The following is a 24,881-nucleotide window of genomic DNA, read 5'->3' as shown; positions in this document are numbered from 1 at the left end:
AGAATAACAAGATGCATTTCGGACTGCCTTTCACGCTTTTACCTCTTTGCTCTGATATTGATTACGGGCTGGAACTTGACCAGCGGATAACCCACTGTTGGACATAGTGGCCCACTTTAGCTACACTGCACTGTATAAGAGGAGAGCTTTGTACTACTTTGGCACTCTCTGGTAGCAAAAAAAAAAAAAAAAGTCACCAAGACATCAAGGTGTATGCTTACATGACAATGACTGTGAAGCATTTTTACATATAGAACACTTAAAGGGGGGACTGTGCAGTGCTGAAACTACTAGCACGATTTGAATGTAGCCTCACTTCACTAATCCCTCCCCCATTTATCGAGTCGCTGACCAAAGCCCCTCACCAAAATGCGCGAGCCTGATTCTAAGACGTGTCCGACTGTCCGTCCATAATTGTATGCGATTATGAAAGTGTGTAGACGTGATAAAGAGTCACAGAGAACATACCCAGCTTCAACAAAAGAGCAGCGCTCTGCGCTAGTAGTAGTAAGCTAACATTAGCCCTGTAAACAAGTCAGTAGCTGTTTCTCAATTAGTGTTATTTAATTACAAATCCTTGTGATCTTGTGAAATGTCATCATAGGCGACCCAAGTACTGTTCCAATTCAAATAAACCAAGAATCTACAGAATACTCGGATGTTGTTCTTGTAAGCTATCTTAACCCATTAAGGCCTAAAGCGCCTGGCTCAGCAGCTCCCCAAAACCTAGGTCGCCTTCGGAATTACCCTTGAAAACCTGAAGTTTTCCCAGAAATTCAACACTTACAAAATAATTAATATCTCAGCCCCTGTAGCAGACAGAAACATAATTCCAAAAGAATTAGAGAGTTTAGACATGTGGCTTTATTATTATTTACTACTAAATAATAACGTATTATTATGCTTCAATCGAAGATGCAAAAATAATGTGTCAGTGCAAGAGAAGCACTATTTTCATTTTAAAAAATCAAGTGGTAATTACCATTCTCTATTCTGTTACAAATGCATCAATATTGTCATTGTCTACAAACTATATCATATCACAGTCGACTGGTTCCACTGGTTCAAAGTCCACGAGCGCATCGTCTATATATCACTGCCGCTACTTATTTCACAGCTCCCAGTGATCGACGGCGTCCGCCATTAGCCTGCGGCTCGAAAAAGATCCGCGACATCCTCCGCGGTCTCGTGTCACAGTCACGTGTATATTCTGGTGCATTAAATTTGCTAAGAGACGGAGAATTGGATTAAAAAAAGACACAGACGTATCCGCTCTCCCGGCTTTAAAGGTAGAATGACGCAACAGCGCTCCCGGCTCAAGTGGTAAAAACGCAGTTATGCGCTCCCATCCTTAATGGGTTAAACCAAGGAAGCATCGATTGGATATTTCTGAAGGCTCGCCTAGGAAAATATCACAAGATGCATTTCGTGCTGCTATCACGGGAATACGTCATAGTCAGGGACGGGGGTCAAACTTATCATTTTAAAAATATGACGTAAAAAGAAATTGAAAACTGCAAACTCTCCCTTTCACATTCAATTCCTTGTGTTTTCACACAGGACTGTTTTCAGCATGTGCGCATGGAAACATGTCCTTTGAGACTAAAATTTAAAACATTTGTGCTTTTGTAGACAATGAAGCAAAACGTGTATTGGTGTAAAGTTGATATTAGTGGTAGTAGCCCCTTATAAATAGCCCCTTAGAAACACCTTGAGTCCAGCTATGCATCCCTGCAAACTGCAACTACAAATCTTTGACAAGTGTACCCCTTTGTGTCAGCTCTTGTATCGGCCCTCATTATGGATAGTACCCTATACCTTATTCCCATTAAGTGGTTTGAGTATGTGAGTGTGTATCGCCTGCTCAATCTTTCTGTTGCATTAAACACAACTAAATGAAGGAATATCACCAATTTATCAATAAAGCATATGAACACTTTCTTATAGCCTACAGAAATTTGTGATGAGGTGTCTGAAATATAGAAAATGCCACTTTTTTTTCCATTTTTCTCTTCTTTTTTTTTTTAAACTTTAAAACGGACCAATCAGACTTTTTGAAACGTTTCTACAGGGATCTATTGGATTTTAAGATGATGCCTTATTTGTCTTTTTCATCTTAATGATGAGAGTCAACCCTGTCTATTGCCGCATGGGGATAACTGCTTGATTTTATAAATCACTGGTATCAGGCCAAAATGTCCTCCACCCAAATTCATATTTTTTCACTAATCGATACCATTTGTCATGTTATTTTTCCAAATAACTGACCAATATCAAATGTTGAAAATGTCTTTTTGTTTTTGATGATGCAACGTTAATTGCTCAACGAACATGCTGTTTTTTTAATGTTTCCTGAATTGATGGTTTTGGAGATGCATACCTGTCAAGTTTTACACTTTTGACGTAATTTGTACAGGCGGAAACACCTTTCCAAAAATATACGCCATACAACGCATACATTTCTGTGCACGTGACAGCAACCATTCAAAAATAATGTGAAATGTGTAAACAGATAGGTAAGGGCAAATTACAACTTCCGTAAGATTCAGTACACCCCGGAGTGGACGGCTATGGAGATGTAAGGTTTCCACCGCACGCAAGCGACATGTAAGACATGAAGTAGTGTACTGTATTTGTTAAGAACGATTACCCGGAAGGTGTTTATGATGCAGGCTGTTCTCCAGCTGGCACAGGAGCAAAGTCTGTTGTTCTGGGGGCTGCAGGGCAGGTGAGCTTCTGTCAGAGTCGAGGATGGGTCGGGCCCATGATGCGAGTGGCATGTTGTTGGTGCAGCTGATGGGGAGGGGAAAGGGGTCGGCATTACCTTCAAGGCTTCCTACTCCGTCCGCCCTATCCCATCCATCTGTCCAACACTGACAGTGGGTGAGTAGAATAAAAAGCCAATTCTTCTGTCCGGACTTAAATGTTAATTTGCAAGCATCGGGACGCCAAATATTAAGTAGTTGTTTGTGATAATGTAGACCTGTCACTGCCATCATGTTTTCTTTGCAAAGATATGGAAAAGAGAAAGGCACTCAGAATATCTGAATTAGGTCCGGATAAAAATCGGACATCAATTGGATATCTGCCAGTGCTGAAGTACTGTAAATGTATGGCTATTCCATGTCAATTTGAGCCTGATGTCATCAAAATATGAACCCAATATGACCCCCAAAACAAAAGCACATCAATAAGTACAGCAAAAGCATACACTTATTCTGTAAAAATGGCTACATTACAGGTGCACAGACCATTAAATAAAAGTAAAGGTGGCCTACGGCAGCCAGTAGAGCGATGCCAAGACAGAGAAAACAAAATGTTATTTCTCACCTTTATACAGATCCTCACAAAAATGTGATACTAATGAAATCTTGCTGAAATAGAGTGGCAGAGTGTCATGAGACTGCACCATTTCCATTCTTGGTTGGGTTTTTCAAGAGAGACAAAGCAACCAACTAACAGGGGCGAATACAACACCTCTCACCTTCTCGCTCTTGCACTTGGCGAAGTAACACTCTTTATATGATACTCTTTGCCACCACGCAGTAAAATTCTGAAATTGTTCCAACAAGATACAACAGAAAAATACTGGAAAACCAAATCCACTAAGTATAACTTTTAATTAAAGGGTTAATTCACTATTTCAGGCAATCCCTCGGTTAGAATTAGCCGACAGCATTTCATTTAGCGATTCACCAATTAACAAATCAGAGTCATTTCATCAAACGTGTACACGTACACATGTACCAGCATAACCGGTTTCAGGGAGGATTGTTACAATGTTTTTCCAAATGGCTATGACTTTGCACATTGCATCACAACTTCCTGTTCTTAAGTGTGACATATTTATATATATATATATATATATATATATATATATATATATATATATATATATATATATATATATATTGCTAGTAATAATGACACCCTGAAGAAAAGAAAAAGTCCCGAAGGCAGCCCAAGCAGATCTGATATTTCAGACATTGATCATTGTGGCAACACCCTGTCTGTATGAGCGTATTAATATTTGCCTCACTTTTGCTTCTCTGCAGTGACCTTCACTTTAAAACCCAATTTATGCTATTTTGCTAAGTTGATTATTGGACGCCCTTTGACAGCAGCCAACTTTTTAAAATTCAGCATTAAATCAATATGAGGCGCCCCTTGACGTTTTGACTTAGCAGAGCAGAAAAAAAAACACAGATGGAATTAACAGCATTAAGGAAGGCTGCATTCTGTTTAGGTGCGTCCGTATTAAGCCAGGATTGCATAAAATTTCTAGACCAGTGGTGGGCAACTCTGGGCCTCGAGACCCCTATATGTCTCCCTCCTCTAACACACCTTATTCAAATGTTGGAGGAGGGGGACATATAAAAGATCCATGATACTTTGGGACCCCTGCTCTAGATCATAATATATGATTACTTACTTAAGTTTTGGGAGAACACATTTGGGAAGGAATGTATGTTTTTTTTTTTTTGTTGTTTTTTTTTCAAAATTGTTGAATTTTCTTTTTTTCTAGATTCTTCTAGATTGAAAATACTGTACAACAAAATGTCATTGCATCTCAAGACTCATAAAACAAATAAATCAAAGGATTAACGATGCAAATAAAGGCATTTCCATCACTCTCATCTACATAGTCATAATATTGCGTACCTGTATGTTCATTATCCATTCACCAGGCCAGTTACGTGTGCTTGCGTGCATTTGTGAGCATGCCATTCCTCACCTGTGTCTCTTTATCCCAGATTACGGCCTCCCCCCAACTGTGCTCACCTCTCCCGGTTGTGCCTTCCTCACCTCTATCTCGTTATCCCCGGTACCATAATATATTCCATCTCATGTCATTCTGTCTCATCGCCATTTGTTGTACCTTGTCATCAAATTCGAGCATTCCTTGTTCTCATCAGTGACTCATAACCCTGTTTGATTATTTTTGGATGTTGTTGCCTTCACTGACTGCCTCCCCATCTACCAAACCCAGCCTGTTTATTCACAACGTGTTTTGTAGATTTGGTGATTTTGGGTTAGTTTTCACGTATGATGATGGCACTTAAGATTTAAATTGCCGATGAAGCGTTTGGTGTTTGTTCTGTTTGACCTGCTATGTTTCTTGGATGGCAGTAGTCCAAACAGGCAATGGGCAGTGTGAAATGAGTCGTTTTAGGATGTTGTGAGTCTTCTTCTTAGGGGGGGGAAAGATGTAATCTATTGCCGGTAGCTCTTGTCATGTGATGTGTTGAACAGTTTTTATGGTTCTCTTCAGGGTCTGTTTGTCTGCTGCTGAGCTGCTATCAAACCACGGCAGGATGACATGAGTAAGGACACTCTCAACGGAACAGCAGTAGAACGACCTCAGGAGCGAGCAGCTACGTTGGGGTTATCTTCCCTGTATGTTCTCTGAAAGCACAGCCATTATTGGGCCTTTTTGACCGTTCTTGTAGTGTTAACATTCCATGTAAGATCCTCTGCGTGTGTGTCTAGGAAGTTAAAATTGGACACCCTCTCTAATCTCTCCCCATTTATGTACAGTGACAAATGCTGATCTAGCTTTTTCCAGAAGTCAACTATGAGCTTTTTGGAGGGTTTATGTTCAAGGTGAGATTGTCTGTGCGCTAAACTGACGGCCCCGTACCCTCTATTTCTAGGCCAACTCCATCGCGTTTAGTGATCAGCCTCATCACAGTCGCGTCATCTGCAAATTGAACTATGGTGGTGGCGGCGGCGGCATTATGAGATGGTACACAGTCATAAGTTTACAGAGTAGTGGAAGGGACTCAACACGCAGCCTTGTGGGGTTCCTGTGCTGAGTGTCAGGGTGGACGAACAATGATAGCTCCACCTGACGGACTGTGGAAGGTTTTTGGGGGCATTCTTAAATGTAGAACATGCAGTATGTCCCTTGTTGCTACAGGTCGTACGGTCCTGTGTGGAGGATATGTGAGATGTTGTTGTTGTTGTTGTTGTTGTTGTTGTAGTAATACCTATTAAAGTGTCTCTCGGTCATGTTTTGCAAGGCATTTGTTTGACAAAAAAGAGCCAAAAGTATAGAACAAACTCATTCATTCATTATCCATACCGCTTATCCTCACAAGGGTCGCGGGATAGAACAAACTATTATTTGTAATATCTATGAAAGGGTAATCAAATTAACTGGTATCAGATCCATAAACAGACGAATGCTTGGTTGACAGGTAGTTCACCAAAGAAATTCAAACTCCAGCCATCCATCCATTATCTATACCGCTTCTCCTCACAAGGGTCGCGGGCGTGCTGGAGCCTATCCCAGCTGTCTTCGGGCAGTAGGCGGGGGACACCCTGAATTGGTTGCCAGCCAATCGCAGGGCACACAGAGACAAACAAACATCCGCACTCACAATCACACCTTTAGAGTGTCCAATCAACTTACCATGCATGTTTTTGGAATGTGGGAGGAAACCGGAGTACCCGGACAAAACCCACGCAGAAACGGGGAGAACATGCAAACTCCACACAGGGAGGCCGGAGCCGGGATCGAACCCACGACTTCTCAACTGTGAGGCGGACGTGCTAGAAATTCAAACTTTTGCATTAAATCAATTGGAACCGCACGTTTAAAATGCATGTAAGCACCTTAATCTGACTGACTGAAAAATGGACACACCCAGAGAATAGGAAACCATATTCCTCTTGCTTGTATTCACTATCGATTGAAAATTGGGGCAGATTTTCTTCTGTTGCTCAAATGGCTAAAAGAAAAATGAGTGTTTAAAAAGGGGAAAACATCGATGATACATCCCATTTTGAACAGTGACATGATGAAGTAAATCTGGTGAGCGCAAAAAGTATCCACAAGAATTACAGTGGCAAATCTGTTTAATCAAACTTTATGTGCTCACATAAGCATACACATAAAAAAATGTCATTAACAGGTAATCAATGAATGCCTTTAAAATTATTGCCCAGGCAGTGAAGGGTTTGTTTTAAATGCTAAATCAAAACAAGCCACCAGAGTGTATTTGATGCACTCATCAAATCATGGATCATTTGCCCTTGATCAGCATCCAATGATTCCCCGGAGACCTTTCATCGAGACCAGGCAGATCGCCTTTGTCCAAAACACAAAACATGACTGCGGATGTACAGAGCTGCCTTTTTTCAAATTGAAAGCATTGCATGTCAACTGCGACTTCAGTGAAAAAAGTGGAGAGAATAAACTTCATAAGTAACCTCTTGTGCATTTAAACATATGAATCTAACTTTCAATCCTCCTATCATGTTCAGAGTCACGGTGAGCTGGTCCGACTTTGGGCCTAAGCAGACTCCACCCTGGATTGGTCGCTGGTCAATTGCAGGCCACATTGTAAATACAGACAACCATTCATACTCACATTACTGAATGGGAATCGAGCACACGCTGCCAGCATGTTCAAGTCAAACACGTCAATGGCTTATCAACATAGTGAGTTTATTTTGATACTGACTGTATTTGCTAGAACACATTCACGGTAGGGGATACGATAATTGCGGCTAACTTCATCCCTCATTTGACACGTCTTAAATCTGGCGTATTCTGTAGTTTGCCATTCACACTGATGGCAAACGACACGGTGTTCACATTCGTTGTGCTTATTTTGTTTTCTTGACTGATTTAATTATTAACATTGAGGGGGCGTATGAGTAGCAAAAATGTGACTTTTCTGCATACAGCATCTTGCTGACTTGAAGAGACGTGACGCTCAGGGCAATCTAAAATCATTGAACCCTGCTCTTTGCACTCATGTGCAAAGCATGGCAATTCCTCAGTCCACTTCACAAGCTTGGATAGCTTTCTCTTCCCTTTGGGCTGCGTGTTCTCATGTATATGGAGAATAAATACACATAAGATCCTACAGGAGTTAGAAGAGCCGTAATGAAAGCTCTCATTAGGAAGTGGATCCTCTGACTTTCATCTGCTATTAGAGCATGGTCGCAAAATTCATGCTCTCAAAAGCTGAACTAAACTACTGAACCGCAGTGTGTCCAATCTCAGCAAGCTGATACGTTACCTCCCAAGTCATTTCAGCCCTTCCATCGAGATGAAAGCGCCAGTCAAACTCAAATGTTCTACAGTTAAAATGAAGTGGTGACTGGATGTCTGCAAATTCCCCATTGCACTCAGTTGATTCAACCCAGTTCAACATCACACGTGCATTTGCACGTGGTGTGTGTCCACATTCAATGGCTTCCTTTGATCCTTCTGTCTCAACACCTGCGGTCATGCCGCACTCCCGCAGCTTGATCATTTGGTGTAAACAAAATTTGAAGCCTGCCCCTTGCATTTCTAATGAGCTGACCGACTAGACCACAATTCCACTCACGTGGAGCCTTTTCAAAATGCTTGTTAGAAAAGTGCTGCCTGAAAACTGAATGGATATGCATGCTGTTTAGGGTTGGGCAGCGTTTGAATTTGGACGGTTCGTTGATTCGATTCCGGTTCCTAACGATTCTCGATTCCGATTCTTAACAAAACAACAACAAAAAAAGAAGTTATATTTGGACAAATCACATGAACTTCTCTGTTCTTCAATTTCATGAGCTTTTTACTATTTGTGAAATTGACCATGGATTATTCGAAGGGCTGTTTTTAACCATCAGCTAACAGATAGCTTAGCTTCTTCTGTTTCTGCTTGTCGTTCTGCTGCAGTCTGGAAGCGCTGTGGTTCCACGCTGGGGTGGAGGAATCTCGCAATCGTCATTGGAGATATTGTTTTGGGTGTGTGATGTGCTGATGAAGTTGGTGGTCATCTTAAGTACAACAAAGTCATGTCATGTCGGGTTGTGCTGTATCCTACAAAGGTTGTAGTTTGCCCGTACATTTCTGTATATAATCTTACACAGTATCTATACATTATCTTACACATTATTTATTGCTCAGCGGGGGAGGGGCTGCTAGTGAAAGTCGGCCGAAGTTTGCAGTCAGAATCGCTAACAGTTTAAAATTTGAGGCGGATCGGCCTAGAGTGGCGGTAGCAACAAAGTTTGGCCGTACAGAGTCGCGATGTACGGCCTACATTTTTGAAAAGGTATCTCCACCTGTACAAATTATGTCGAAAGCGTACAACGTGACAGGTATGCATACCATTTGACATGGGAGGTCTCACATTATAAAAATTGGTTTAGATGGTAAAAACTGGTAAAGGCGAAACCTGTTTTACTTTTCTAGGGCAGCACATTTAAATCAACCTTCTCTATGATTTCCATTGTACGATTCTTGTGAAAAACAAAGACTCAAATGAATTATTACTTCCACCATGGATGCTCCAAATTCGAACAATCCATTCCGTAATTCATGTCAACTTCCATGTCATTAAAATTCCACAGGAGATGTGTGTTTGCACATACAGAACTGGTTGTAATTAGTCACAGCTTTGCTATGCATAAATGTATGCAAATTCTGCAGTGCTGGCTGCACAGAAATAGACTCAATTGAAATTGAAGTGAAACTAAAGGTAGCATTTTGCTGATAATCATGGTTAATTAACAGTTCTTAGAAGTAAAGAAATCAGTGATGCAAGTGAAGAAAAGAAGCAACAATTTCACAGTGTGACTTGCACTTGGAGAAGCAATAATAGTTGCACAAATTGTAATTTGTGGAGAAAATACATTAGTAACTGCCACACTTGACAATCGCAAACAAATTTCGGCGATTCACACTCGTACACCTGGCGCCTGACCTGCGCACACACACCAGCACACTGCAACAGAAAAACTGCAAGCCCCGGTGTTCTTATTGGGGAAACGATATTTTCAGGTGCCACATACACCATACTGTAATATTTTGTATTGAAGCGCAAACAAGATGGTCCGATTGTCAAGAGGGAATCGGATTGCCTTGGCTGCTATAGCTAAATAATAATCGAAAGCTTGGAATATGGCTTTTAGAGGCTGTTGGTAATTATCGCCCCATTTCTCGTTTATTTCAGCGACAGAGACTCTCCACGTTTCACTTTTTAGCGGCAGGCACATGTGAAATTCAAAGTATAGTTCTACATTTTTATATGTCGTTTGGGATATATCGGATCACTGTACGGTTCAGATCAGCCGCATTCGGCCATGATGTCCACTATGCAGCAGGCCTTAGAAACATTCGGTGCATTTCATTATTAAATGGTAACAATTTGATTTAAATGTTCCTTTTACTGAGCCGTGACCTATTGTGTTTGCTTGAAGAAAAAAAAAAAAAGAAAATAGAGCAAATATCAACCTGGGCTCTGCAGTCGCCACAACTGCATTCCTTCAAACATGGGCGCAGAGAACAACAAGAAATACAATATTTAGTGGCTTTTATGCAAATTTGACATTTCCCTTGGCTGTACACAGCTGGGCTTTTTGTTGACCATTGATACCAGCATGTGTTAGTGCTGAGGCAGCAGCGTCCTCTGTTGCGTTACGTCGTCATTATTTGTTTTCACCACATTAATACCTGTCAAATAGAAGGCACACGCCGGCAGGTCCAAAAAGTTGAGCTGATTGTGTACCAAATGTATCATAGCTGTGTGCCAAACACATCGGGGTGAAGGCCTATCTTGCGGCTGCACCTTTCTGACTGAATTGTAATGAGCGGAAAGCAATTTTTTCCTTCGAGCTCACCTCCATCAGAAAATGAGACACACACGTTCCGAAAGTACAAAGTTCAGCTTCATCTTAATGCAGTCATTTCAAATGATTGCAACTATATTACAGCATAGAGAGATAGATGAATACATAAAACTTGGTGGCTTGTTCCCTGGACATTTATTCAGACAGTTTTGCTGGCAAGTGACAACTTTTAGGCTGTACATGGTTGAGCTTTTATTTCTTCACACTATTAATATGTGATGTATCGTTTGCATCTGCACTGCAATCGCAGTTTTTTTTTTTTCTTTGTGCATCTGGTCTGTAAATGGAAAAGATTTTATCTTAAGAGCACAATCGTTTATTATATTGATTTGTGAGGATATGTCATTTTTTTGGGGTGCCCAACTTTTGATTTACAGTATATTTATGTTCACAAAGACATTTGCTGTTTGGCACGTTAGTATATACAACCACTAATGACTGAATTCAGTGCTGTAAATAAATCAGCACAGTAATACAAAAGAGTTTCACGAGATTTTGTTTTGGTTTTCTCAGTTTTTATTTATGTTGCTGGGTGTCGTTTTCCCCTGGTATAAATGCAAGGACATGAATTTGAAAACATCAGTCAAGATTTTCTTCAAAGCTGCTTTCTTGCGCATACAATGTGTCTTTTTTGCTTTTTTTAAATCGTATTTAAAAACACCCACACTACATTGTTGGCTGAAACAAAATAGGTTTCATGTTTCATGGAACCAAAACAAAGAAGAAATAAAACAAATAATGGCAATAGAACAGAGGATGCTGCATAATAGCTCCCAAAAGGATGTCTAAAAAAATTGGGATTTTTGTTTTTTTCTTTTCAAACTAAAATATCTACCAAATAAATTAAAACAACATCATTACATAATTGTTAGTCCTGCAAAGTTTCCTTGGATTGGAATTGAGCTATAGGATTATGAATGGATGGTGATATTTATTGGTCATGCAAGGCATGAGTCTACTTAGTCCTTCTAGCTTAAGTAAGAGAGCTGCACTGCGGCAATTAAATGCATATGTCCAATAGATGGAGCGTTTTGAACAAGATGATAATCAGCTGCTTCTCTTGGGGGCATATAATCCATCCATGTCTTCCAGTCCTATATTCTCTTTTATTTCATTCCCTGATAAAAGGACCAACGTGAGCAGTTTCAACTCATCCTTTCTTTCTGTCCACATATCCATTCAGAGCTGATACTTGTGCATCAAAAGGAGAACTCTTATTCACCTGTGGAATCGCTAAATGTCTTCGACATTCAACCCAGAACCTAGAAAGGTTCGGCGTCTTTAAAAAAATGCTTATGCAAAATGACAGACAAAAATAACTTGAAGGTCCGAGGTATTTCATCCATTCAGTCTCATTTGAAGAAAAGAATCCGTGTTTGTAAATAAGACCAGCATCTTCTGGTAAGCAAAAAGTGATACAAAATAAAATAACAGTAATCTGTTATGATAACCTGCCAGTTTTAAAAACCCAACCAAGCTGTAATGGGGGGAAATTTGCTGAAGCAGCCATTCTCAAAGTATGCGGGCTCCCCCTAGTGCTATGTGAAAGAATTACTGAATGTTCAAACCGTGCATATTACAGTAGCTTGAACATTACTAATCCAGTACAGTGCATTTGCTAATATAGAGTGAGTCACATATCTTTTGCTGTTTAATTGGCACAAAACATTGCCAATGCCAAGTGCCTTAAAAGTATGTCTGTGTCTTTTCACAAGTTCATTATAACAAGTAATAAATGCCCATGAAAACAATAACATACATTTTTTTCACTTGGAGACATCATATGTGTGCATGTGGCACATGGACCCAACACTCACAGACACATTTTCAGACATACATTAAGCAAATAACAAAATATTTACTTGGTTGTTTAATTTCACACTTGTTGGATATGCCGGCACTCCGGAGACCCAACTATTTGTACACTGAGCAAGCCATTAAAAAGTCAATTTTCCGTAATGTATCCCCTTTAAAGACATAAAACCGCTGCTATAATACGATGGATTTCTTCAGTGCCTTCAATTATTATTAAGTTTTCCATCACGTCTCATAGGACATGATAGCTAGAAAGATAGCTAGAACGGTAGAGAGAACAGGCCTAATTGATTTTGTGTGATTTCTAGATTTCTAATTGTTTTGACTTGATAACACACCTGCCTAAATCCAGCTACCACGAAGGGTCACTGCCAAGACTTGACCAAAGCATGTAGAGGCACTGGGCACAGGTTTCTTTTGTGACCTTTATAGATTTGTGGTACCCTATGCCTTCCGAATTCTGATCTGGAATGAGCAGCAGTGGTTAGAATGGTTTAATTCACATTTAAATGGGACTTCTCTCTTGCGGTCACAGCCCTTTGGGATGTGACCCGCATAACTAATACCATCTCAAAGGAAATAGCGTGCATTAGGGCTATGGCCTCTGTGCCTGGTATTTGCATAATTTGGTTTGCCATCTTGGAGAAAGAGGCATTAACAGCACTGACACATAAATTGTAAGAAAGCAATGAAAAAAAAGTCCATGGACTGTGGCAGATCGATATTTTAAGCAGAGATGGGCATTTTACTAAATTCTGATGATCTATCATTCGTCATCAGTCAGCGGCCAGAGTCATTTGTCAGTCTGTCATTTCTCGTGATGAATTGTAATCGTCAATCCGTCAGTCAGTCCGTCATCTAAGTCCATCCGTTGGTCCGTCAGTTGTTCCCCCTCAATAACGGGCGTCCGCCAGTGACGGACTAACGGTCCGTCAACGCGCGACTACGGACCATCACTGATGGACGTGGTTAGTGACGATTACACTGACAGATGAAAAAACACTTGTCATTCATCAGTCTTTCTGTTTTAGAAGCTGTCCCATCATTTGTCAATTGTCAGCAAAACGGGCGCCTGTCAGTGACGGACTGACGGACCGGTCCCTACGTCTGACGGAATGCCCACCTCGAACTTTAAGTGCATTTGAAAATACTCTCGGAACGTGTTCTGCTAGAATTCGGACTGTTCCAAAACTGAGAATTGTTGGAATGTGTTTTTCCGTTTTTCATAGCACCCCAAACTCTGGTCGAAAATAATGGCAGTTCGTAAATTAAAAGAGACCGCACAATGCCTCTTGAAACACTCGCACTCTAGAGTAGAGTTAGGGCGTCGAATTGTATTTCCGAACACACCTTATTTCAACATCTTGAGCAGAGACAGGGGATGACATTGGCAGTCAATTGATGATTTTCTTATGATGGGTAAACCCTGTTGATCTTCCTTCCTTAAGCTCTGACTGACATGATAGCCTGATCAATAACCTTTTTTTCAAAGATTCATATCAGTAGCCTTGTACACTTCTGAACCTCTGCTTCTTTCTATCGACTGGAATGATATTTAGCAGTACACAGACTTCGGCCAAGATTGACCTTTGTAAGTTTCATTTGCGTTGTTTCTTTATTTGTCTGTCCGTATCCATAGTCAGAGAAACCTCATGCCAGACAAGTGCGTCACCGGGTTCTGTTCAAGCCATGACAAAAAAAAAAAAAATCATGAGAAATGAAAAACTGCTATATCTCCACAATTCAGCAGCCTACCGCATAGTTCGCAGTCTTTGAACATGTTTTCAGCATTTGTCTTCAAACGTATCATTTATTTACAAAACAATGTCTGAGTTTACTTGACAGCAGTGGTGCCCAAGTCTGGTCCTTGAGAGACCTTATGCAGCCTGTTTTAGATGTCTCCCTTCTCCAACTTATCCAAATGATCAGCTCATCTGCAAGCTTTGCAGAGCCTGATAATGATCCTGATCATTACAATCAGGTGTGTTCTAGGAGGGAGACATCTAAAATCATCTGGGTAGGGGCTCTCCACGACCGGATGTGGGCACACCTGCTTTACAGGGACTTGAAGTAAAATGACAAAAAAAGAACATGTTAAAAATTGTGGCGCACTGTATTTGTGTTTCCTTTTAATTAATGGGCTGATATTTAGTTCATGAGGAATAACACATTAAGAGGCAATTAATCAAGAGACAAAAAAGAAAATGTACAGATGGGCACTTGCGGTCCTCGAGCAGCATTTTTTCCAGATTCACACCAGAAATCAACAAGTTCTTCCTCAGCGCATGGGCCCCCGCCCCCCTCCAGAAAGTTTGATTAAAATCGTTTTTCATGTTTTTGCATACCGCTGCTAAGTAAAAAAAAACAAAAAAATCCCCAATCTCTCGCTTTCAAGCTTGGCAGAGGTAATTTGCTCTTTTATATGGACTGAAGTCCAGTAGTGATATATAGTAGCGTTTATCATTCAAATCAAACATGCATTGTTTGGGGCAACATTTGCAAGTATGTTCTCGTAAAGTGGAAGAGTTGTCCGAACCAGGTCGGCTGTGTGTGAGGTAGGGGGTTGTCTGTCGGAATCACATGGATGACCACAGCAAGTTGCAACTTGCGCCACTGAGGGGGAAATAATCACCACGCTACCTCCTTATGAATTATTAAGCACTCTGTTCTTATTTTAGCCCGACTCGGTGTGCTGCATTTACTTGCGTCGGTTCAATGTGTTTATTTATTTATCTTTTTTTTTTCTTTTCTTTTTGTTGACAGCTGTATTACGGCTGATAAGCGAGAGCATGTGAGCAGATCAAGTAGTGAGACAAGCGTTGAGAGCAAAGCAGCAGGAGCAGCAGCGCGCCGGTCACAAGGAGCCGTGGTAGAGGCAGCAGCAGCAGCACTATCAGTCACAGCGCAGGCAGCATCGGCGGCAGCAGCAGCAGCAGCAGCAGCAGCAGCAAACTCTTCTCCATTTCTCTCTTCTTTCTGGAGTTCTTTCTTGCTCGGAGCACCAACGCCAAGGAAGTCAAAGGAGGAGGTTATCCAGGGCTTGACAGCTGCTATTAAGAAAAAAAAAAAAGAAAAAAAAGAAAAAGAAACAATCGCAGACCTGGCTGCCCCCATGCCTATCGAATTTGTTTGCAAAATCAAGTTTGCAGAGGAGGATGAGAAGCAGAAAAACAAGCAGGATGGGGACAAGGAGAGTCTGATCGAGGAGAGCTGCGCACCTCCGGCCAAGGACTTGGCTGGGTTTGCAAACTCCTGCTCCCTACATGGGATTAATCACATCTTTGTCTCTGGACGACTCGGTATCCGGCAGACTCTGTGGGCACTTGCCTTCCTCACTTCGCTGGCACTCTTTGTTTACCAGGCGGCAAAATGTGCCATCTCCTACCTGGAGCACCCCCATGTCACGGCACTCAACGAAGAGGCGACCCCGGAGATGGTTTTCCCTGCCGTGACCATCTGCAACATCAACCGCTTTCGTTTCTCCGCGCTCACCGATGCCGACATCTACCACCTGGCTAACCTGACGGGACTGCCCCCCAAAAACAGAGACGGGCACAAACCCACCGATCTAATGTACCCTGCGCCTGACATGCAGGACATATTCAACAGGACGGGACATCAGCTGGACGAGATGCTCATGAGCTGCAACTTCAGCGGGCAGAACTGCTCAGCGGAGGACTTCACTGTGGTGAGTGGAAAAGTTTCTCAAAAGTTGTCCTACCTTCTTGAACCGGGTTACAGTTCGTGGGAACTTTTTAAAGTTAATTCACGGGGAACTATATCTTGCGTATCTTGAATTGCGCACATCTTGAGGGTGTGCGGGTTTTGAAAGTCTCACCCTGTTCATGCGAAACCAGTTCAGATGGAAGGAAAGGGAGACAACACCTGCGTGCGTGCAGTCACCTCGAGGGTGCCAGTCCCTGCGATCCGTTTCTTCATACAAGATTCATGACTCGAGCTCCGTCAACGAGCCGCCGCTCGTCTCACTAAGTTTAACGCAGCAACAGGGTTTCCACTCCAATTGAGCGTTTCGGTCTACGCTGCTGTCAACTATGACAAATATCAGAGGCTTCTATCAAAAGAGCAAAACAAAAGCTACCGTCTGTGGGATAGGCGTACTTTTCCCCAGCAAACCTTTCTCTGATGCTGCCTCAAAGTCCTTGAGCTGAGAGTGCACGGCAAATAAAATTGTCGTCAAAAATAGCCTGGTCTCGTGTTTTTTTCTCTCTGTTGCTCTCTCTCCCTTCTGAGAGGAGAGTAATGCTTCTTCAACGTTGTATTTCAATGGCGCTGCTGTTGAGTTTAAATATTTAAAGACGGATATACATGATTTTTGCATTAGCCAGATTGACTAAAAGGGATGAAACAATCTCCGTGCGAATGGGCGTGAGTGAGTGTTTGTGTGTGTCACAGAGAGAGAGGCGGAGAAAGGGGGGGAGAGAGAGAGAGTTTCTTGTTGTTTTCGACAGTAGTTATTAAAGGCACTATCCTCACAGAAGATGAATTCCCCCATCTTTCCGGAATACGCAATTGCTTTCGTGTTGATAAAGCGCACGTGTCAAGTCCTTAAGGTGTGTGTTCAATATTGATATGGCAACGGCAGTGCTCTGCCTTTAATTTATTTTCAAATGACACACAAATAATTCATAGTTTTTCTCTCACTCATGCGTGCACATTTTCAAAAGGGAAATTACCAAACGTCACAGGTAATTGTGCCGCTGCGTGTTTTCCATGTACCAACAGGCAAAAGTACATACGATCCCTCGCAAGGGAGGAAAAGCAGTTTGTAGTGACAATATTGCTTTCAAATTTGATATTGCGCCATAAGCAGTATCGTTCCCACTTGTATTTCAGTGACACATGTGTCATGAAGTAAATGTCAGTCACATGTCAGTCAGTGAAGCGTCTATTAGCACTTCTTGGACTCCGGGTGACTTCATCGGATCCCTAAGCTGCTTGTTCCTCTCTGTCAGCCTTGTGATCGAGTGTATCTGCATTTTCCGAGGCTGTCGCTAAGATTTGTTACAGGCTACTTGCTGCTGCCTCCACGCCTGACAAATCACTTACTCCGAGTTCGGATTTGGGAACATGGCTGAAGTGTTGTGGCAGCATGGTCAGGGAATTGTGTGAGCAGAAAACATTGGAACACGTTTGCCGGCACGGGCGTTTTGTAGAAAAAAAAGAAAAACAAAAAACAGCTTGCATGCCATTTGTTATGAGCCTGGAAATAGAAGGAAGTCATTATTAGTGGCGATGCCTTATGAATCGCATCTAAACATATACAGTGCACCTCGGCCATTACTTCTGCCCTCGTGGGGAACCACCTCATGGAATAGATTGTTGTAAATGTCTTTTCCCCCTATTGATCATTATGGGCGAGCCAGATGTTCCATTTCGGCAAGAGCCACATGGATGTTGTGCTTTCGGGGGACATTGCGTGACAAAATGCAATTGTAATATTTCCTGGCATTTTCACCTGTCATGTCTAAGATTTGGAGTTTCTTTAGCAAATTTCAGCGTTTGTTTGAAAAGTTGTTTCTTCTCTCTGTTGTGATCTTTTTTTTTTTTTTTTTTTTAAATCATTTCAAAATATTTACATTCCATTTTTTAACTTAATCATCCATGACAGGACGCTATTAATCGGCATCCATTTCAAAAGGTGTATATTCATAAACAGCTCACAGTCTGCAAATATTTGTCTGGCAACTCTAATTAATGGAAGGGAATATATTACCATGCAAAATGGATCTATTTGACCCTTTCTCTTCATTGTGGTCATTTAATACAGGTAATAACTTCGTTTTCGTTTTAATTACAGATTACATTGTTGACTTGGTTTAATCACGCAAGATAAAGCTGATTCAATGAGCCCTGAATAAATAGCATACTTTTCTTCCAGTCTAACACAGCTTAATTGTAAATCTATTGTGTGGAGCTGTCAGAAAGATGAGCTGCAAGCCCTTTGGCTTTTTTTTTTTTTCTTCCTGGACAGCGCTCTTGATTGGTTTGCTCCGACTAGTTGTGTTTGCTGATGCATTATTAGATTTTGCTCTCAGCAAGGACAGATCCCTTCTGCATATATTCATGGAGCGAACTAAACTGCTAAGAGGTAGTTTGCGAGGTAATCTATAAAAATCTGGGTTCACATTTATGCTGCTCTCTCTTCCTATGAAGTGAACTGAAGGAACAGATTGCAACTCTCATGGCATAGTGTCCTTTTGTTGTTGTTGTTTATATAGGTAATCGGGTGCTAAATAGTATGTGCTCCATTTTTTTTCATTGTGATGAGAGTGAGAACCTCTCTCCAAGTAAATCAATACCCTAAAGAAATAGTCCCAAGAACACATCATTGCACACACCGTGTTTTGGTTCCAAAAATATGTTTTCTTCTGTTGTTTTTCAAACTTTAAATCACACATCGCAATGCCGTGCATTTTCTGCATTGTGCAAAATTATACCACTTTGGAGCAGAAGGATGAGCACTCAATGTGTTTTAAGCACATTTTTCCTGACAAAGTAATGTCTAATGACTACTGGTGGGACTGCATTAAGACAATGTAATTAATTAGAGGCGTTCTAATTAATTGGATTTTAATTGAATACTAATACAAACACTATTTTCAATTCAAAGAGATGTTGGCCAATAAATAGACATCGCTTAAAAATGCACACATGCATAGCTAGACTTCCTTTGCCAAAAACCCACCAAAAAAAAGGCCCAAAACTGACCGAAGCTCCAGCAGGCCTGTGGCGGAAACGGAAACCCGTTAATGATTTGGTGTCCATAAATCATGTGATGTGGTTTTAACCAATGGCGGAGCAGTGCGGTTATTTCAAAGAGCGTCCATACATTCTTTTTTTTTTTTTTTTTTATGGCTTTGCTGTGACTAGGGCCCTAAGAAAATGGCTGTGTCGCTTCGAGTGCAGTCATGAAAAAATGCAATTACAGTACACGTTTTCTTTTCTCTAATTAATTAAATGAAATTACACACACACGATTCTGAGTAACTTGAGGGTAATGTCATGACTCTGGCACAAGAGCTTACTTTTTTCTCAAAATGCACTGATCTACTCCTCTCTGTATGCTCACAATGATACTTAAGCACATATTGTGATAAATCCTCTACCGAGCCTAGACGCCAACAATTTAACTGAATGTCAGTTCATGTCGCTATTCAAAATAACTAATCGACAACGTGTACAATATCCCCAAGGTTAGCTGGTTTGCAAACTCATTTTGAGCCTAATTCACATTTTGAACTTTTATTTGCCAAGGCTGTTGAAAGAATGATTCACATCAACAAGCCTGATTGATTGTGGGTCATATGAAAAAAACAATAATGTGCGCTCACGCAAATGTGCAAACATGCTAAATAAACCAAATTGATTTTTTTGTTACAAACATGTACTGCTATCCAAAATGCATGCAGATTGTCTGGCCTTCACTCAAGGCTGATATGGTCTGTTTGGTGTAGAAAGTTACACCCGTGTTATTGTTGTTATCACCACGAGAAAGGCATTCTGTTCATGTAACTTGAGCGTGTGTGTTCGCGCATGTATGTTTGTGCGCGTGCGTCTAAAGAAATGAGCGGTGTACAGCGGTGCAGAACATTGTAAGAGTGACAACCTCTTCCCCAGTGGGTTTCATGCATTCACAGCACTTCACAACACCGCCACACACAAACACATCTCGGTGGGTAACGATGATGGTGGGAGCGTGAAAGTGACTGGCTCTCCGGACTGGCTCAGTCCCCAACAGCCTGTCAATTAGGTGTCTACATTTGCAATGCGTGCGCGGGTGTGTGTGTGTCCCTGCAGCTTAATATGTAACGTCATATGAGCCGCGCGTCAACCCCGGAGGCAACAATAATATACTATCCGAGACATAAACAAACATGCCACACACACACTCACACGCGCTGTGACTACAAGTTCTTCTCACATTTCCCTTGTCCGTCTTATATTATATGCAAATTGTCATCATTTGCGGAGTGAAATTCCAAGCACGTGAGCACGCCTCAATGTTTTCGTAAAGACACAAATAATGCTATCATAGAAATTAATGAAAATCTGCCAGCAGTTTCAAATAAAGGGTATTACTGGAATGACAAAGACATGGACTACATTCCAACCAAAGGCGAACATTCAGGCTGCACTTAGCTGAGCGCAGAACGCCATCAACCAACCCATGCGCCGCGTACGTGCTGCCGCGGCACACCGCGGGCAAGGTGGGCATTTGCCGCTGTAGCTCCACAACGGCAAACTTGCCTGAACTGAAAAAAATGTTCAGTCGGGATGACAATGTGTCGTGACGACAGATGACGCGTTGAATAGGAGAGCAGAGCGGAGTGATTTCAGAGTGATAACAGCAAGAAATTTTGGCCAGAGTTGTACAATCTATCAAACAACATGGAGAAAACAGAGGGGATCATAGTAAATGCAGTGTCCCGAGGCTTGAGACACAAGACAAATGACGTACTGTGATGTGGTAAAAGGCACAGCGATGATCTCCGCCATGTTGTATATGCTAAACTGTTTGGAAGTGCTCAAAACATGTGATATTAGTATTTTTACACGAGACATTTCTAGTGTTAATATGATACAACATGCCTTGAAATAAAATACAGAACAGCCACACATTCCAGGCCTTTAAGTTATAGCTACTTTACATCTAAATAAAAAAAGGTATCGGGCTACTACATGTGTGGTAGCTTAGCAACCGGTGCCAAATATGGACGTGGTTGCTTCGGGCCTGACTCGTTCAACTCGTTCGTAGATTACAACGTTTTCCTAACTTCGACCCCATCTGTCGGATCTGATGTTGGGCTCTACCCGAATGCCAGAAAGCTAACAATGAAAGGTGAAAATACATTCATGGAGCCACACTAAATTCAAATTGGTCCTTCCAAGGTCCATGAAAATGTCCATGAAAATGCTTTTTATTCTGTCCAGGATGTAATTCATTCCACCTCCTTGGTCCATGGGTCATCAATAGAATCTTTTTTCTTTTTTAATAATATTCTGAAGTAAAACACAAAAGACACAATCTACCGTATTTTCACGACTATAAGGCGCACTTAAAAGTCTAAAATTTTCTCCAAAATGGTCTTATAATGCGGCGCGCCTTATGTGTGCGCCGAGCTCCAATATCTGTGAATATTATGTGACTGTGTTGAGCGCTGCGTTTGAATGACTGGGAGCATTTGCTGCCACCACGCTGGTTGTATAGAGAAAAGGCGGACGTGAGTGAGGACACAATGCGGACGTTAAAGGGAGAGGGGTGGGCGTGACAGAGGATACTAACACACGCCCCCTGTTCAATAGCTTCTTATTGACAGTAATAGGCGATGTGGCTCGAACGTAATGTACTTTTTTCGCCCCGGGGTGTCGGCCAGAACACAAGGAGCGAAGATGTGGTTACGGGAGTTTATTCCTTTTCAATAAAATACACCAACACTGCGACAACAACAACACGTCCTCAAACAATGCGTGATACAGACTAATAACTGGAGCGCAACAAGAAAGTATGTGTATCTCGGCGCGTATTGCAATTCTCACGAGAGTTAGGCACGATGACGCAACTCTACTAATGACACAAATACAAAGAACATAATATCGAAACAACCTGCGGAACCTTTCAAAACACCCCCAGTAGGTATATAGTCCCGGTATATGCATTCATCGTGCATAACAACATTGAAAATGGCACCCACGAAGAGACACGCCTACGAAGCACAGTTCAAACTGCAAGCTATCAGCTACGCGCAGGGACATGGAAATCGAGCAACCGCGAGGGAATTTAGGATCAACGAATCACCTATGGTGATTTTTAAGTGGAAGACGCTGCCTAAAGTAAAGTTTCCGGCCGGAGTCATCTTCAAGGCCAATCAAAAAGGCTGGATGGACGAAGAGAAAATGAGAGAGTGGCTGACTGAGGTGTACACAAAGAGACCGGATGTTTTTCTCCACACGTCACCGTCGCTGTTAATCTGTGACTCCATGTGGGCCCATCTCACAGCCGCTGTGAAAAACCAGTTGATGCAAATGAACTCCGAGTTACCATTATTCCTGGAGGCTTAACAAAAGAACTCCAACCACGGGACATCGGTGTAAATTGGGCGTTCAAAGTTAAGTTGTGAGCGGCGTGGGAGCGATGGATGACGGACGGCGAACACAGCTTCACAAAGACTGGGAGGCTGCGCCGGGCAAGTTACGCCACAATATGTGAATGGATTGTGGATACTTGGGCTAAAGTGTCTGCTTGCACTGGTGTGCGAGCTTTCGCAATCGTTTCTGAGGAGCCGCGCGGCAACGGGACTGACTCAGACAATGACGAAAGCGGACCTGACGTGTTTAATGGAAAGCTTGCCCAGCTGTTCGTTTCCGATACCGAAGATGAGGACTTTGATGGAATTGTGGATGAGAGTTAATCACTGACAATTGTGTGAGTACATTGTTAAATGTTTCAATAAAAAAAACAACCGAACTTTTGCTCCCGTTGCCTTTTTAAAAACATACGTTAGCATGCTTGCTAGCATATGTTTTACCATGCCTGCGCCCAATAATATGTACCCGTACCTTATGTATGTGTTAAGTACAGAAATAGCACCCGTAACTGAGACTGCGCCTTTTAACACGGTGCGCCTTTTGGCCGCGGAAATACTGTAGATAGAATGGCACAAAGTACACCGAGGCCAAACACTCCTAATTTGGGTCTTACAAAAATGAACATAGAAACCTCCTTCCAATGCCCAAGTTTAAGTGCAGATCCTTTCAAAAAAGAATTAGGCAATTTTTATTAATCTCACCATCCATCAAAAAACACTGGCCACATCACGTCTTTGCTGCTTTGCTCGAGAACCAAATGGATTCATCGTTCACCCAAATATTGCACCCTCCAGTCCAACTGTCATGTATTAAGTCTACAGACCGACAAACATTACCCAGGCCATAATCTTCTTCCTTTGTGTAATAAGTGAACAACTCAAACTCAAAAGAGGACTGCTGCCTGTGCAACTTCCACCAAACCCTCTGCACTTCCCCCTTGCTGCCCCAGCATATCACAGAAAGATGAATTACCGCTCCGGCTGATATGCATCTCCCCAGTTTTATCAGATGAAGACCACCTGTGATAGGATCACCCGATATGCAAACGGTTCATATTTGCCTTGCCATTTGGGAAGGCTCGCCATTTCCAACGGTGCCTTAAATGTGATTTTTAAAACCGCTCACTGTTCCTCGAATTGAAGCGTTTCGTTGGATGAGGTCGTTGTGAGGCTCGAGGACGATAAAGGCTTCCGATGCTGTGGTACCTATCAGTACTCCTCCCCACTCCACTCCTACCCACCTCACCACAGATCACCCACACCCCCTCCCTTATAACCCCTGGGAGTCTTTTAGTCACACAGACATTTGTCTCTTTCTGACAAGTCATACGCCAGGCTGTTGGGAGCGTTAATGTGCCTGCTCCCTCACACACGCACACGCTCACAAAGGTGTAGTGCGTGTGTACGGTCGAGAGAATGTTTCCCCATACTAACACACCCAGGTTTCCTCACAGATTGAGAGTTGGCTTACAAGATTGATTATGACTCCTGACGGTGCGCCGCTCCCTTTCCAAGATCGATACATCCTTCAGTCACAACACTTCCCAGCCTTTCCTACTCCGAGCCAAGAGTGACTAATTATCCCGTGCTTCGGTTTTGGGACCGGTCTCAGCCGCAGTGCTCAATACAAGCAATGGTGACAAATTCGCTCCCGAGGAAAAATCTCAGTTTATTTCAGCGTATATGAGAAATCGATCAACACACACTTTATTTTGCTCATAGGGAGCTGAAATGTTTAAGCAATATGAAATGATTCACTGTGCACGATGGCACTGGGAATACACAGTACGGTTTTAGGAATGTATCCTTGCAGTCCTGTCTTGTAAATAGTGGAAATGCATGTTTCAAACTTGAATCACTCCAAACAAAAACAATAACTGAAAGTTACTGCATCTTTTTGAACCAAAAACAACCCTAACTATGATGCGACATCCTTTCAATTGTTCATTCGCCTGTGCTGGAAACTCAACACACAATTATCTTCATAATGTCCTTTGTGGATGCTATTGGTCCACTGATGCAGGAACAGAAAAGGAAAAGGCTCTAACTTTGCTTTAACTGTCACAGACTCAAAAAAAATCACCTGATAATAGTCCAACGATCATTTGGATTTGCCAATTACGACCAAATCTTGGTACACATGCAATGATTTTTAACATCTTAACTGATTATTTTAAAATCTAAAGCTCCCACTCATCACAAAATAGTGTGTGGTCTACTTGAGATGACCAAAAACAACAGCTTTCATCTTATCAGGTACCACATTGCGATTGCAAACGCTTCTCCTTGTCATTTTTATTGCGGGGAATGACTTCACCCATAGATCATAGTAAC

The 24,881-nt window shown here is 41.9% G+C and overlaps 1 protein-coding gene across 2 annotated transcripts in view; it reads left to right on the top strand.

Annotated features, from left to right (window-relative positions):
- asic4a (acid-sensing (proton-gated) ion channel family member 4a) overlaps window positions 1-24,881 on the top strand; it is a 159,375-nt gene that overhangs the window by 58,118 nt on the left and 76,376 nt on the right. For both annotated transcript variants that reach the window (XM_086051420.1, XM_086051421.1), the window contains one exon: window positions 15,205-16,129. In XM_086051420.1, coding sequence (XP_085907546.1) covers window positions 15,554-16,129 — 576 coding nt within the window. In that variant the 5' untranslated portion in view covers window positions 15,205-15,553. The remainder of the gene's footprint in view (window positions 1-15,204; window positions 16,130-24,881) is intronic.

Source organism: Filicampus tigris, chromosome 14, assembly GCF_054856515.1.
Source record: "Filicampus tigris isolate MCC_2025a chromosome 14, RoL_Ftig_1.0, whole genome shotgun sequence".
In the NCBI taxonomy this organism is placed as follows: domain Eukaryota; kingdom Metazoa; phylum Chordata; class Actinopteri; order Syngnathiformes; family Syngnathidae; genus Filicampus; species Filicampus tigris.
This window is presented reverse-complemented; position numbering and strand designations above follow the sequence as displayed.